We start from the raw sequence: 14414 nt of genomic DNA on the forward strand, positions 1-14414 counted from the left end.
TCAGTTTCTCTGGAACGAAAGGAAAGATGCAGAGGTGATAAAGCCTGAAAGTAGTAAAAATCCGTTCCTTTGTAAACGCGAGCTTAAAGTTCACGAAATCACCGCTTGGGAGTTAATGGCATTGCCTTCAAAGTGGCGATAGCGATGTGTTTTGAGTATAATGCCACCTTTGTATCTGTTCTTCTTTGCACTCTCTCGAAACACCCTGGCAGGTGTGTGTATTCCAACAACTCACACTTTCCACTTAGGACTCTTAAACGCACATTACTCATGCACTTAGCATTTCATTATCCCACACAGGAGTGAGATTCTCATTCCTTCTCGTACACACACACACACACACACACACACACACACACGGAGTTGAGCAGCTGGCTAACGCTGGCTTGTGTTGCCCCCTGTTCCTGCCAGCTGCCCCCGGCCCCCAGGTTGCCGAGGGCAAATAAAAGAAAGCACTTCTTCACGCAGCAGAGAGTTAAGCTGTGGAACTCACTGTCACATGAGGCAGCGATGGCCGCCACCAACCGAGATGGCTTTGTAATGTTGCTGTTGTTGGCATTGCGCTGCTTCCGTAGTCAGAGGTGGCATGGTTTTGAATTCCGGTTGTTGGAAACCACACGCGGGGAGGGTGTTGTTGTTGTGCCCGGATTCTGTTTGTGGGTTTCCCACAGGCAGCTGATCAGCCATTGTGAGAAGAGGATGCTGGACTCGATGAGCCATTGGCCTGATCCACTAAGCTCTTCTTTATGTTCTTACGTGTTACAGAATGTTTAGGAGTGGTGCATGCTCTGGTTACCTCCCGCTTGGACTACTGCAATGCGCTCTGTGTGGGGCTACCTTTGAAGACGACCCGGAAACTACAACTAATCCAGAATGCGGCAGCTAGACTGGTGACTGGGAGCGGCCGCCGAGACCACATAACACTGGTCTTTAAAGACCTACATTGGCTCCCAGTACGTTTCCAAGCACAATTCAAAGTGTTGGTGCTGACCTTGAAAGCCCTAAACGGCCTCGGTCCAGTAGACCTGAAAGAGTGTCTCCACTCCCATCGCTCTGCCCAGACACTGAGGTCCAGCTCCGAGGGCCTTCTGGCGGTTCCCTCCCTGCGAGAAGCCAAGTTACAGGGAACCAGGCAGAGGGCCTTCTCGGTGGTGGCGCCTGCCCTGTGGAACACCCTCCCACCAGATATCAAAGAGAAAAACAACTACCAGACTTTTAGAAGACATCTGAAGGCCACCCTGTTCAGGGAAGTTTTTAATGTGTGACATTTTAGTGTATTTTTGGTCTTTGTTGGAAGCTGCCAAGAGTGGCTGGGGAAACCCAGCCAGATGGGTGGGGTACAAATAATAATATTTATTATTATTATTATTATTATTATTATTATTATTATTAGCATTCAGCTGTGTCTGTCAGCACCTAAGTCAGTGGTAAAGGAGGCCACCAAGAACTGCACCCCTGGCACCTGCGACGGGCCCGACGCCTCAGTTACCGCTCGTGCCGACTTGCCTGCTCTCTCTTACATATATTGCCCCCATCTCACTGAACAGCCCTTAAAACAAATGCTAGCTACCCCAGAGAATCTCGGGGGGGATAACCAATAAGTTGGAGTCTCAAGCTGGCGTTCTTCAAATAAACAGTAACGATTACCGTATTTTTCGCTCCATAAGACGCACTTTTCCCCTCCATAAGACGCACTTTTTATGAAAAGTAAGGGGAAATGTGTGTGCGTCTTATGGAGCGAATGCAGGGGGGAGGCAGGTAGGAAAAGCCCCCAAGAGCTGCACACACGCTCCGCCCTCACCTCATAGAAAAGCTCGCAGGAACCGCACTCCCTTTCACAAGCCGTGTGGAGCATTGGGCCCTTCTCCCTCCACGCTCCGTGCAGCTTGTAAAAGGGAGCGCTGAGCAGAGCCTGGGGTGCATACAGCGCTCCCTTTAAAAATATTTTTTTCTTGCATTCCCCTTCTAAAAACTAGGTGCATCTTATGGTCAGGTGCGTCTTATGGAGCAAAAAATACGGTAATTTTTAAAACAAGGTACATTCATACCTTGAGTTACAGATGCTTCAAGTTGCGTTTTCTCGGGTTACGGACCACCAAAACCCGGAAGTACTGGAATGGGTTACTTCCGGGTTTCGGCGGTCATGCATGTGCAGAAGCGCTAAATCGCACTTTGCGCATGCGCAGAAGCCCCGAATCGCAACCCGCGTGTGCACGGATTCGCCGCTGCAGGTTGCAAATGCTGCGGGTTGCGAACGTGCGTCCTGCACAGATCACGTTCACAACCGAAGCGTTCATTGTAGTAAAATACAAGTGGAGAAAGCTCAGGTTACTTCAGAATTGATACGATAGTTTAATTTAATTCGTTTCACAGAGGTTTCGGCTTTTTAGTTTAGTGCCTTTCTGAGGTGGCACTTTCCTTCAGGTACCCACCCCTTTAACAAATCCAGCTCCTGAGGTAACTTTCTGTAATAGTCTTAAGGGCTCACCACACACCCCTTCCTTCACTGGGTTTGTGTGTGTGTCCCTCTCCCCTTTTAAAAGCCAGAATCTGGCAGGCTGATTGATTTCATTGAAATGTCAATGAGATTAGGCAATCAATAGAAGAATAGCATTAAACGGCAGTTGTATCAATATCTGCGTATTCCATTGCAGAGATCGTGCTTAGGAAATCTGCGCCTGACCTTTACAGTAATATGTGTGTAGAAAGCAATTTCAGAATTCCAGTGTGCCATGACGAAAAGGATATTGGATATGCGATTTTGGGCTGAAATTTCTGCTTGGGCAAATTGGAACCTTCTTAGTCTTCCACACAGGGCCGTTGTGAAGTTAAGTCAATATTAACTTTCAGGGCTGCTATTCAAGCAACAAAGCACCTCTCCTAATTTATAGTTTTGGGCTCTGTGTTGAGGTCAAATGTTTTCCGTTTGCTGCTGGCTTTAGGATGCACTGGGTTTGTAAATTCACTGTTAATCTATTCTGCTAAGCCCAGTTTGGTAAGACATTTTAATGAAGTAAAAGCTGGACTAACGCTGTATCATTTTTTTTGAGCTGTGGTAACCGGAACTGTATTGAGTTGGAACATTTATTCTGGCCGTAAAACTGTTGCTATTACATTGGCTTCAGAGATACGGCTCTCTAAATTAAACTTGTGCAGAATAAATTTTAGCCGTGGGCCTCTGCCATAGCTATGCCTCTGACACACATATATCATTTCTCTCGTTAATCTTGTCCGCCTTTTATGAAGCTACGTCTCACTGGGACGTTGCATGACATGGGAGATATATAAAATGTCGTGGGGGAAGGCACAGATTGGCAGAGCAACCCAACTCCTTTCCATCACAGCAGCTGAAGCGGGAGACGGATGACATAGTAGCCCCCAGAGGTCAGGAAAGCCAAATGAGATGCTGGCTTGTTAAATGCAAAAAAACGCTAATGAGCTCCTTTAAAAAAACACAAAAAAACCTTACTTGGTTTATTTATCGAAATTGCTGTCACCCTTGTTTTGAATGAAGCTCAAGGTTATCTCTGATTTTATATACTGTATCACGAGAGGGTGTATGTTGTGTTAGGGTAGTACCTCTGGTGGGGACACACATGTCCTTCGGCGGTCTTTTATTCACCTTTGGTCCCCACCCTACACTCAGGGTCCTACTGGAACACGGGTGGCGCTGTGGGTTAAACCACAGAGCCTAGGACTTGCCGATCAGAAGGGCGGCGGTTCGAATCCCCTCAATGGGGTGAGCTCCCATTGCTCGGTCCCTGCTCCTGCCAACCTAGCTGTTTGAAAGCACGTCAAAGTGCAAGTAGATAAATAGGTACCGCTCCGGCAGGAAGGTAAACAGCGTTTCCGTGCGCTGCTCTGGTTCGCCAGAAGCGGCTTAGTCAGGCTGGCCACATGACCTGGAAGCTGTCTGTGGACAAACTCCGGCTCCCTCGGCCAATAAAGCGAGATGAGCGCCACAACCCCAGAGTCGGCCACGACTGGACCTAATGGTCAGGGGTCCCTTTACCTGCACTCAGCTCTCACATGTGGTTCCTAGAAGCTGTCACCAGGCGACAGTGGCCACACCCCAGGAAATGGCTTTGACCAGGTCAACTAAGGTCTGCGGGCCGGATGAGGCCTGAGGGACTCGTTTATCCGGCCCACGGCGACCCCCGCTGCCGCCCGCTCTTACTGGCACTGTGCTGCATGGCTGCCCACTTCTGGGTTGGAGGAGCACCGGAAATAGCTTGTGCACATGCGCAAGCGTTATTTGCGCATGCGCAAGTGTAACTTCGCGTGTGCAATCGTTATTTTTGGCGCACATCTGGGTCGGAGGAGGCTGGTGCACATCCGTGCAAGCTATTTCCGGTGCTCTTCCGACCCAGATGTGCACCGGAAATAACGCTTGCGTATGCGCAAATAACACTTGCTCATGCACACAAGCTATTTCTGGTGCTCCTCCGACCCGGAAGTGCGCCATAAATAGCGTGTGCGCACACGTATGGGCACGCTCTCCCCCGCCCTCTGGCCCGCCGCGCAATCGGCGCTGGAGACACTGGTAAGTTTGCTGACCCCTGGCTTTGACTGTCTGGCTAAACTAAGTGAGTTAAGATAGACTCGAGGCCAAGAGCAGGAAGATGCAAAGATAGGCTTGAGACCAAAAGAGTGGGTCCAATGGTCAAGAAGGCGATTTCTGCACATGCTGTAGAGGGAAGTGAGGGGCAGGTGGGGCTTGTCCTTTAAAAAAAAACAAAAACTTTTTATTATTTTCCTTATACATACTTTTACAATACAATACATTAAATCACATAAATACTTTTAGCTCTTCCGAGCTTGCGACTTCCCTCCATCCCTTCAGCGGGTATCCCTTATTTTCTTACGTCGCACGTTCTACTTTTTAACCTTATATCTGTCGTACATTGTAGGAGCCATTTCAATCCTGCCAGTCTTTTTAGAATTTTACAATTATCCTTTATATACACCATAAATTTACTCCAACTTTCTCGAAACCTCCGATTGTCCTGATCCCGAATTCTTCCCGTCATTTTGGCTAACTCCACGTAACTCATCGTTTTCATCTGCCACTCCACAATAGTAGGAATTTCTTGCAATTTCCAGCTTGGGGCAAGGGTGTTTCTTGCCGCTGCTGTGGCGTACATAAAGAGTCTTTGGTCTGCTTTCTTAATTTCCTTCCCCATCAAACCCAACAAAAAGGCTTCTGGTTTTTTTGGGGAAAGGTGTATTTAAATATTTTCTTCAGTTCATTGTAAATGAACTCCCAAAAGTTCTTAACTTTATCACAAGTCCACCACATGTGATAAAAGTCTTCAGGGGCAGGTGGGGCTTGTCAACGTAGGTATCTTATCCAGGAGAAAGAAAACTCTGATCCTAAACCTCCGCTGCCTTGTGGGATATCTCCGTGAGGAGAAAAGGCTAAGGAGTCAACCCTACCAAAATCCAGAGCGGAGTCCCTAAGGCAGTTGGATGGTGCCTTGTACACACCTCCTTCTTGCTCTGGTTTCCCTTGGACCACATCAGCAAGGCTGAGATCTTGTCTTGTCGTCTAGGCAGCCCAGGATTTCCACGTACCTTGCCCAGGCTGGCAAGGGGGCAAGCCGTGGTGTTGGGCAAGGTGGTGGTCTTTGTTTTCATGTGTGAGTGGGGTGGGTGGGTGTTTTGGATCAGGTTAGCCATATTGATTTGTATGCTGTTGTCGTTGTCTTGTTGGGCTGTGTATGTGATAAAGGGGAGCCATACTTAACCTGAGGTACCACTGTGTTTTCTTTTAATTGTTGAATGATTCTGTGTACATTGCGGCAGCCTTTGGCTATGTGCAATACAACTGACTGACTGGCTGATATCAGTATAAATCAGCCCATGCAGATTTTATGCAAATACCCGCTCTCTTTTGTCTTTTTTCTTTTTTGGATGGCACCTAAACACCCTTTACTAGCCCAGCCAGCCTCCAGCATGTCTTCTCTTCTTTTTGCCTCCTCAGTGGGAGCGCCTCTGGTTCTTAATCCTCACCTTCTCTTTCTTCCTGACCCTGATCTGGTTTTACTTCTGGTGGGAAGCGCACAACGACTACAATGAGATCAACTGGTGAGTAGAGAAAGGGAGCATGTTTTACCTCTTACCTTCACGGGGGGGGGGGGAGGGGGGGAGGTTGGGAGTGGGACCCCGGGCTCAGTGCGGGAAGAAGGTGCCCTGTGTGCAGAAAGCCCCAGGTTCGTCTCCAGGTGATAACTGATGGGAGAGAGATTTCTCTTTCACAGAACCAAAGAATTGTAGCCAAACTGGTTGTGTTACATTTTAATTCATTTGTGGAATTTATATCCCACCCTTCCTCTCCAGGGCAGCAAACAGATGTACCATTTAAAGCATGTACAAAGGAAACATATTTTAATTTTTTAAAAAAAACACACACCAATTTCAATCAAAAATATCTAACACAAATTACAGTCAAAACACCCTAACGGTTAAAAAAAGTTCCTCCGTCCAATGATCTTAGGGTTTCCTGGAACAGGATTCCTCAGCCACTGAATGTCTGGGTCCACAGAAACTTGCCCCAGTTTCTCCTGGAGGTTAATAACCATAGAATCATAGAACTGTGAAGTCGAAAGGAACCACGAAGGTCATTTAGTCCAGCCCCCTGTAATACAGGAATCTTTCGCCCAATGTGGGACGCAAACCTATGGCCCTGAGATTAAGAGCCTCATGTTCTACCGACCGACCTACAGGAAACCAGTTCACCTCCCTAGGGAGGGCATTCCCTAACTGGGGAACCACCACTAAGACGGCCCTGTTATGGGATCAGCGTCAACTGAACCACCACCACCAAAAGACCTCACCTGATGCCCTGCTGGTTGTATAATATATTTATTAATTTTTCTGTTGTACAATTTAAAATCCTCATTTTACATTCTTAAGATATCAGTGAAGAGAAGATATCTTCTCTTTCCATGGTTCATTCTCCATATCATAAATCCCCACATATTTTCCCGAAACTATACTATTCAGTATTCCATTATCACATCCATCAAAACTTTTTTTAACACCGTTGAATTTATCTTAATGCTGCCAGCATTTCCAGCTGCACACACTTATTTCCCATATATTCAATAATAATAATAATAATAATAATAATAATAATAATAATAATATATTATTTATACCCCGCCCATCTGGCTGAGTTTCCCCAGCCACTCTGGGCGGCTCCCAATCAAGTGTTAAAAACAGTACAGCGTTAAATATTAAAGACTTCCCTGAACAGGGCTGCCTTAAGATGTCTTCTGAATGTCAGGTAGTTGTTTATCTCTTTGACATCTGATGGGAGGGCGTTCCACAGGGCAGGCGCCACTACCGAGAAGGCTCCCTGTAGCCTCACTTCTCGCAATGAGGGAACCGCCAGAAGGCGCTCGGAGCTGGATCTCAGTGTCCGGGCTGAACGATGGGGGTGGAGACGCTCCTTCAGGTACACAGGACCGAGGCCGTTTAGGGCTTTCAAGGTCAGCACCAACACTTTGAATTGTGCTCGGAAACGTACTGGGAGCCAATGCAGATCTCTCAGAACTGGTGTTATGTGGTCCCGGCGGCCACTCCCAGTCACCAGTCTAGCTGCCGCATTCTGGATTAATTGCAGTTTCTGAGTCACCTTCAAAGGTAGCCCCACGTAGAGTGCATCCCAAGTGGGAGATAACTAGAGCATGCACAAATCTGGTGAGGCAATCCGCAGGCAGGTAGGGTCTCATCCTGCGTACCAGATGGAGCTGTTAGACAGCTGCCCTGGACACAGAGTTAACCTGTGCCTCCATGGACAGCTGTGCGTCCAAAATGACTCCCAGGCTGCGCACCTGGTCCTTCAGGGGCACAGTTACCCCATTCAGGACCAGGGAGTCCCCCACACCCACCCGCTCCCTGTCCCCCAAAAACAGTACTTCTGTCTTGTCAGGATTCAACCTCAATCTGTTAGCCGCCATCCATCCTCCAACCGCCTTCAGGCACTCGCACTGGACCTTCACCGCCTTCACTGGTTCTGATTTAAAGAAGAGGTAGAGCTGGGTGTCATCTGCATACGTTTTCCCATCTTCTCTAAACGTACAGTGGGGGGGGGGGAGTATTTGATACCCTGCTAAATTTGCCCATTTGCCCTCTGACGAAGAAATGTCCAGGCCATAATTTTAATGGTAGGTTTATCGTAGCTGTGAGAGACAGAATAACGACAGGAAAACCCCCAGAAACCCCGAAGACAAAAGTCAGAGGTTGATGTGCGTTATAATGAGTGAAATAAGTATTTGATCCCCTTATCAACCAGCCAGATGTCAGGCTACCTGGTACAATATGCTCTTGTTCTCTTATTCTATACGTTAAGCCTGCGAGGTGCGCATATTCTGTCAACTTAAGTTGCCATTCTTCTCTAGTTGGGACCTCACTAGTTTTCCATTTTGGGGCTAACAAAACACGGGCTGCAGTAGTAGCATACATAAAGAACCTTTTTTGACACCTGGGAATTCCAGTCTGAATTATCCTCAACAGAAAGGACTTTGGTGGGGTTTTTTTTTTTGGTGGGGGGAGTACTTTAAAACATTTTTTTCAATTCATTATGGGTCATTTCCCAGTACCCTTTTACCCTTATACAAGTCCGCCATATATGAAAGAACCTTCCTTCCATCTCTTTGCATCTCCAGAACCTATCTGATTCAGTCTTATACGGTGGTACCTCATGTTACGGACGGGATACGTTCCGGAGGCCCGTCTGTAATGTGAAAAGCCCGCAACTCGAAGCGCTGCGTCTGTGCAGGCGCGCTGCACGATTTGGCGCTTCTGCGCATGTGGCGAAACCCGGAAGTAACCCATTCCAGTACTTCCGGGTTGCTGCGGGACGCAGGAAGAAAATACGCAACCTGAAGCAGATGCAACCTGAAGTATGACTGTACATCTTAGCAAGCCTTTGTTGTTGTTGTTTAGTCGTGTCTGACTCTTCGTGACCCCCTGGACCAGAGCACGCCAGGCACTCCTGTCTTCCACTGCCTCCCGCCATTTGTGTTGGCATTCACATTTACTGGGAGCGTTGAACATTCCTGAACAGAAGTATTAACAATGTTGTCATTTAATCGTTTAGTCATGTCCGACTCTTCGTGACCCCATGGACCAGAGCACGCCAGGCACTCCGGTCTTCCACTGCCTCCCCCAGTTTGGTCAATCTCATGCTGGTTGCTTCGAGAACACTATCCAACCATCTCGTCCTCTGCCGTCCCCTTCTCCTTGTGCCCTCCATCTTTCCCAACATCAGGGTCTTTTCCAGGGAGTCTTCTCTTCTCATGAGGTGGCCAAAGTATTGGAGCCTCAGCTTCAGGATCTGTCCTTCCAATGAGCACTCAGGGCTGATTTCCTTCAGAGTTTATAGGTTTGATCTTCTTGCAGTCCATGGGACTCTCAAGAGTCTCCTCCAGCACCAGAATTCAAAAGCATCAATTCTTCGGTGATCTGTTTTCTTTATGGTCCAGCTCTCACTTCCATACATCACTACTGGGAAAACCATAGCTTTTACTATACAGACCTTTGTCGGCAAGGCGATGTCTCTGCTTTTTAAGATGCTGTCTAGGTTTGTCATTGCTTTTCTCCCAAGAAGCAGGCGTCTTTTAATTTCGCGACTGCTGTCACCCTCTGCAGTGATCATGGAGCCCAAGAAAGTAAAATCTCTCACTGCCTCCATTTCTTCCCCTTCTGTTTGCCAGGAGGTGATGGGACCAGTGGCCATGATCTTCGTTTTTTTTACGTTGAGCTTCAGACCATATTTTGCGCTCTCTTCTTTCACCCTCATTAAAAGGTTCTTTAATTCCTCCTCACTTTCTGCCATCAAGGTTGTGTCATCTGCATATCTGAGGTTGTTGATATTTCTTCCGGCAATCTTAATTCTGGCTTGGGATTCATCCAGTCCAGCCTTTCGCATGATGAATTATGCATATAAGTTAAATAAGCAGGGAGACAATATACAGCCTTGTCGTACTCCTTTCCTTAGCAAGCCTACTTGGAGTTAAATACTATCTGTGAATCATTTAGCTGGTTCTAAGTGAGAAGACAAGTTGGGGCAGGATGAGGGAAGATTTAGGTCAGGAGTTGGGGAAACAGTGCTGCGTTCACCCTGATGGACCAGCCTTCGTTTCCATCAGGTTGTTGGCTTCTGTTTGAGCCAGCTGTAAACACAGCGGTTTGGAGGCCAGCGCTCCCAATAGTATAATAATGTGAATGATATTCTGTCAGGAGCCATTGATGTGAGATGGATCACATGGACTTTGGTCAGGAGCACGTCAGGCTGTTGCCAGTTCTCCCAGGGGATATGTTGGTGTATGAGGGATATGCCTCGCAAGCAGAAAGCATGTATTTGGTCTGCTTATCTGGCATTTGCACCAAACGGTTCCCATGGGCATTTCGAGTGAGCTGCAGCCCCAACAAATCTGGAAAACAGAGTACATTTTTCATAATTTTATTTTTTGTTGTGTGCAAATGACTTGAGATACCTATGAGGTCCATAAATCACCATATAGCATATATTCAACACAAAAAGCAGCGCCAATTTGTTGTTGACAAAGGACAGCTGGACATATAAAAGGTAAAGGTAAAGGGACCCCTGACCATTAGGTCCAGTCGTTACTCTGGGGTTGTGGCGCTCATCTCGCTTTATTGGCCGAGGGAGCCAGCGTACAGCTTCTGGGTCATGTGGCCAGCATGACTAAGCCGCTTCTGGGGAACCAGAGCAGCGCACGGAAACACCGTTTACCTTCCCGCCGGAGCGGGACCTATTTATCTACTTGCACTTTGCCGTGCTTTTGAACTGCTAGGTTGGCAGGAGCAGGGACCAAGCAATGGGAGCTCACCCTGTCACGGGGATTTGAACCGCCGACCTTTTAATCAGCAAGCCCTAGGCTCTGTGGTTTAACCTACAGCGCCACCCGCGTCCTCAGCTGGACTTATAAAGGGCCCCATTACCTTCAGTAGCTATGGGGCTTTTCCCGCCTGCCTCCCCCTTGCATTCACTCCACAAGACGCACACATATGTCCCCTTACTTTTTAGGAGGGAAAAAGTGTGTCTTCTGGAGCGAAAAATACGGTAATTCTTCTTAATTGTATTTCACTATTAATATACTTCTTTTTTGTATTTCAGTTCAACAATTACTTTGATAAAATACGTATTTTGTTATGTGCAAATGGCTTGAGATACCGATGAGGTCCATAAATTACCATATGGCATATATTCAACACAAAAAACAGCAACCATTTGTTGTTGACAAAGGACAGCTGGACATATAAAGGGCCCCATTACCTTCAGTAACTGAGGGCCTCATCAAACCTAAATCCGGCCCTGGGCATCTTGCATAGGATCTGACGTCCTGTGTTTTTTTAATAGCTTGCGTGCCTGCTTCTGCCAAATTCTTTAAGGACGTATTCTTAGTGGCTGGCTCTCGATTGTGGAATTTCCTTTCCTGAGCTCTTGCCAGGATCCAGAACTGACTGCTGTAATCCCGCTTCAGGGAACCTCTCTGTTCTGGGGCTTCTGCCAATATGACTTTAGTTTACTGTGGGAGACCCTTTTTCTTCCCCAGCCGAGACCCTCACTGTGTCTTGGCCAGCCCTGGGATGCGAAGAGGGAAGGGTTGCATTCCATTAATGGGTGTGGCAAGTGCAGAACGGACCACTGTGCAGTACGTTCAAGACATGCGTTGTCAGACGGTTTTAATCATTTTCAAATGTTCAAAACATGTTTTTGTTCTTATTTTTCATTGCACCGTTTTATCACTGAGGTGCTTTTCGACCTGGGCTTCTTTAGAAGGAAAGAAGGGATATACATACAAATAATGGAAACATGTACTAATGGCATTTTTAAGCAGATGGCACTTCTGTCGTGGAAGCTTGAGCTGAGATTCCTGCATTTCAGGGCTTTGGACTAGATGACCCCGGGGTCCCTTCCAGCTCTTGGAGTCTATGATTGTATTATTCAAATCAATCAATAAAAATATGTAAAAATTGGAGAAATCGAGAGAGATATAGCCGCACTAGCAGCATATCTCTTCTTTCTCGAATCCAAAAATGCAAGAAGGGCTTTTGCACTCGCCAGAATCTCGGCTCTGCCCTAGCCGGTCCTGGAAGGATCCTTTAAAAAAGTCTCTGAAGCTCAGAGACTTTGTGCTTTTTCATTGGGGGAGATAGGAAGCCCAGAGCACTTGTTCTTTAGATGTCCCTTTTATGAAGAGGCGCTTAGTGAGACCATTGATCCCCTGCTGGTGAGGCTCGCTGGCCTCCCGGAAAAGCAAAAATTTGACCTTTTCCTGTTAGGCAAAGATCATAAGACGACCTGGATGGTCGCCAGATTCTGTGTACAGATCTTTAGGTGCGGACCATCCCAAAACCCAAACTACAGTGGTGCCTCGCAAGACGAAAAGAATCCGTTCCGCGGGTCTCTTCGTCTTGCGGTTTTTTCGTCTTGCGAAGCAAGCCCATTAGCGGCTTAGCGGATTAGCGCTATTAGCGGCTTAGCGGCTTAGCGGATCAGCTGATAAGCGGCTTAGCGGATCAGCTGCTAAGCGGCTTAGCAGCTTAGCGGATCAGCTGATAAGCGGCTTAGCGGCTTAGAAAAAGGGGGGGGAAAGGAAAAAAAACCCGCAGGAACTCGCAAGACATTTTCGACTTGCGAAGCAAGCCCATAGGAAATTCGTTTTGCGAAGCACCTCCAAAACAGAAAACCCTTTCGTCTAGCGGGTTTTCCGTCTTGCGAGGCATTCGTCTTGCGGGGCACCACTGTAGTTTGTTAAGAAAATCCCCAAACTTGCTTCCATGGGTGACTCTGCATCATCTCTCTGCAGTAGCTTATCTTAAAGTTTAAGTGTCTATATGTTTATCACATTTATAAATTTTAAATTTATTGTTGTACATTGTTTGAAATGTTTGTTGCCCTTCTGGGATTGTACCCCCAAGTGTGTTTTATAAGCTGGTCTCTGACCCTAATAAAGTATCTATCTATCTATCTATCTATCTATCTATCTATCTATCTATCTATCTAAAAATATGTAATATACTCATATGTTTACACACACACACACACACACACACACACACACACACACTGCACCATTAAACTATGGAACTCCCTGTCACAGGGTCCACAGATGGCCGCCAGCCTAGATGACTTTAAAAGAGGATTGTAACTGATCTGTAGAAAGTACTCTATGACTTGGGGTTGGATGTTTCAGTCCAAGATTCCAGCATTGCAGGGGGTCGGACTAGATGACCCTTGGGTCCTTTCCAATGCTAGGATTCTGTGAAAACAGGAACATACGTATCATTGTTAACTATGGAAATCCTTTAATTACAACAATTTTGGAGTCTTGGAGCCTCAGCTTCAGAATCTGTCCTTCCAGTGAGCACTCAGGGCTGATTTCCTTCAGAATGGAGAGGTTGGATCTTCTTGCAGTCCATGGGACTCTCAAGAGTCTCCTCCAGCACCAGAATTCAAAAGCATCAATTCTTCGGCGATCAGCCTTCTTTATGGTCCAGCTCCCACTTCCATACATCACTACTGGGAAAATCATAGCTTTAACTATATGGACCTTTGCCGGCAAGGTGATGTCTCTGCTTTGTAAGATGCTGTCTAGGTTTGTCATCGCTTTTCTCCCAAGAAGCAGTGATCATGGAACCCAAGAAAGTACAATCTCTCACTGCCTGCATTTCTTCCCCTCCTGAATTAACTTTACCCAACTTGCTCTTCAGGGGTTCATTTTGATCCTTGCACAGAGGCTCACTGCCTTCTCCTCTCTCTCTTTAATTAACTTTGGGTTTAGCAAGCTTTATTAGGAAGTGTGTCTCTATTTAAATGCAAATTTTGACATTTTTGTCTGGGATGGGATGGAGTCAGCACTTGTGGCAGAGATTTATGGGGACAGCTCTTGGGAGTGTCGCTGCCAGATCAGTGTGGTTCTCAAACTTTTTTTATCAGGGCCACCCTTTCAGAATTAAAAATTGCCCTGTGCCACACACTGAATTTCTTATTGATAAGAAATACGTTGGAAAACAGCAAGGTCTCTGAGCAGTGCTTCATTTACAGCACAGAACACAGCAACTTTATGATACGAGAGCCAGTGTGGCGTAATGGTTTCGAGTGTCTGACTAGGACCTGGGAGAGAAAACCTTGGGCCAGTGGGCATCTCTTAGCATCCTCATCTACCCAGAGCCAGATTTACATACAGTGGTACCTCAGGTTACATATGCTTCAGGTTACAGACTCTGCTAACCCAGAAATATTACCTTGGGTTAAGAACTTTGCTTCAGGATGAGAACAAAAATTGTGCTCCGGCAGCGCAGCGGCAGCAGGCGGCCCCATTAGCTAAAGTGGTGCTTCAGGTTAAGAACAGACCTCCAGAATGAATTAAGTACTT

At 46.8% G+C, this 14414-nt stretch overlaps 1 protein-coding gene across 2 annotated transcripts in view; it reads left to right on the top strand.

The window, feature by feature from the left end:
• GDPD5 (glycerophosphodiester phosphodiesterase domain containing 5) overlaps window positions 1-14414 on the top strand; it is a 183609-nt gene that overhangs the window by 119135 nt on the left and 50060 nt on the right. For both annotated transcript variants that reach the window (XM_079973809.1, XM_079973810.1), the window contains exon 3: window positions 5984-6087. In XM_079973809.1, the coding sequence (XP_079829935.1) occupies window positions 5984-6087 (104 nt within the window). The remainder of the gene's footprint in view (window positions 1-5983; window positions 6088-14414) is intronic.

This window comes from Podarcis cretensis, assembly GCF_951804945.1.
Source record: "Podarcis cretensis genome assembly, chromosome: 4".
NCBI lineage: Eukaryota > Metazoa > Chordata > Lepidosauria > Squamata > Lacertidae > Podarcis > Podarcis cretensis.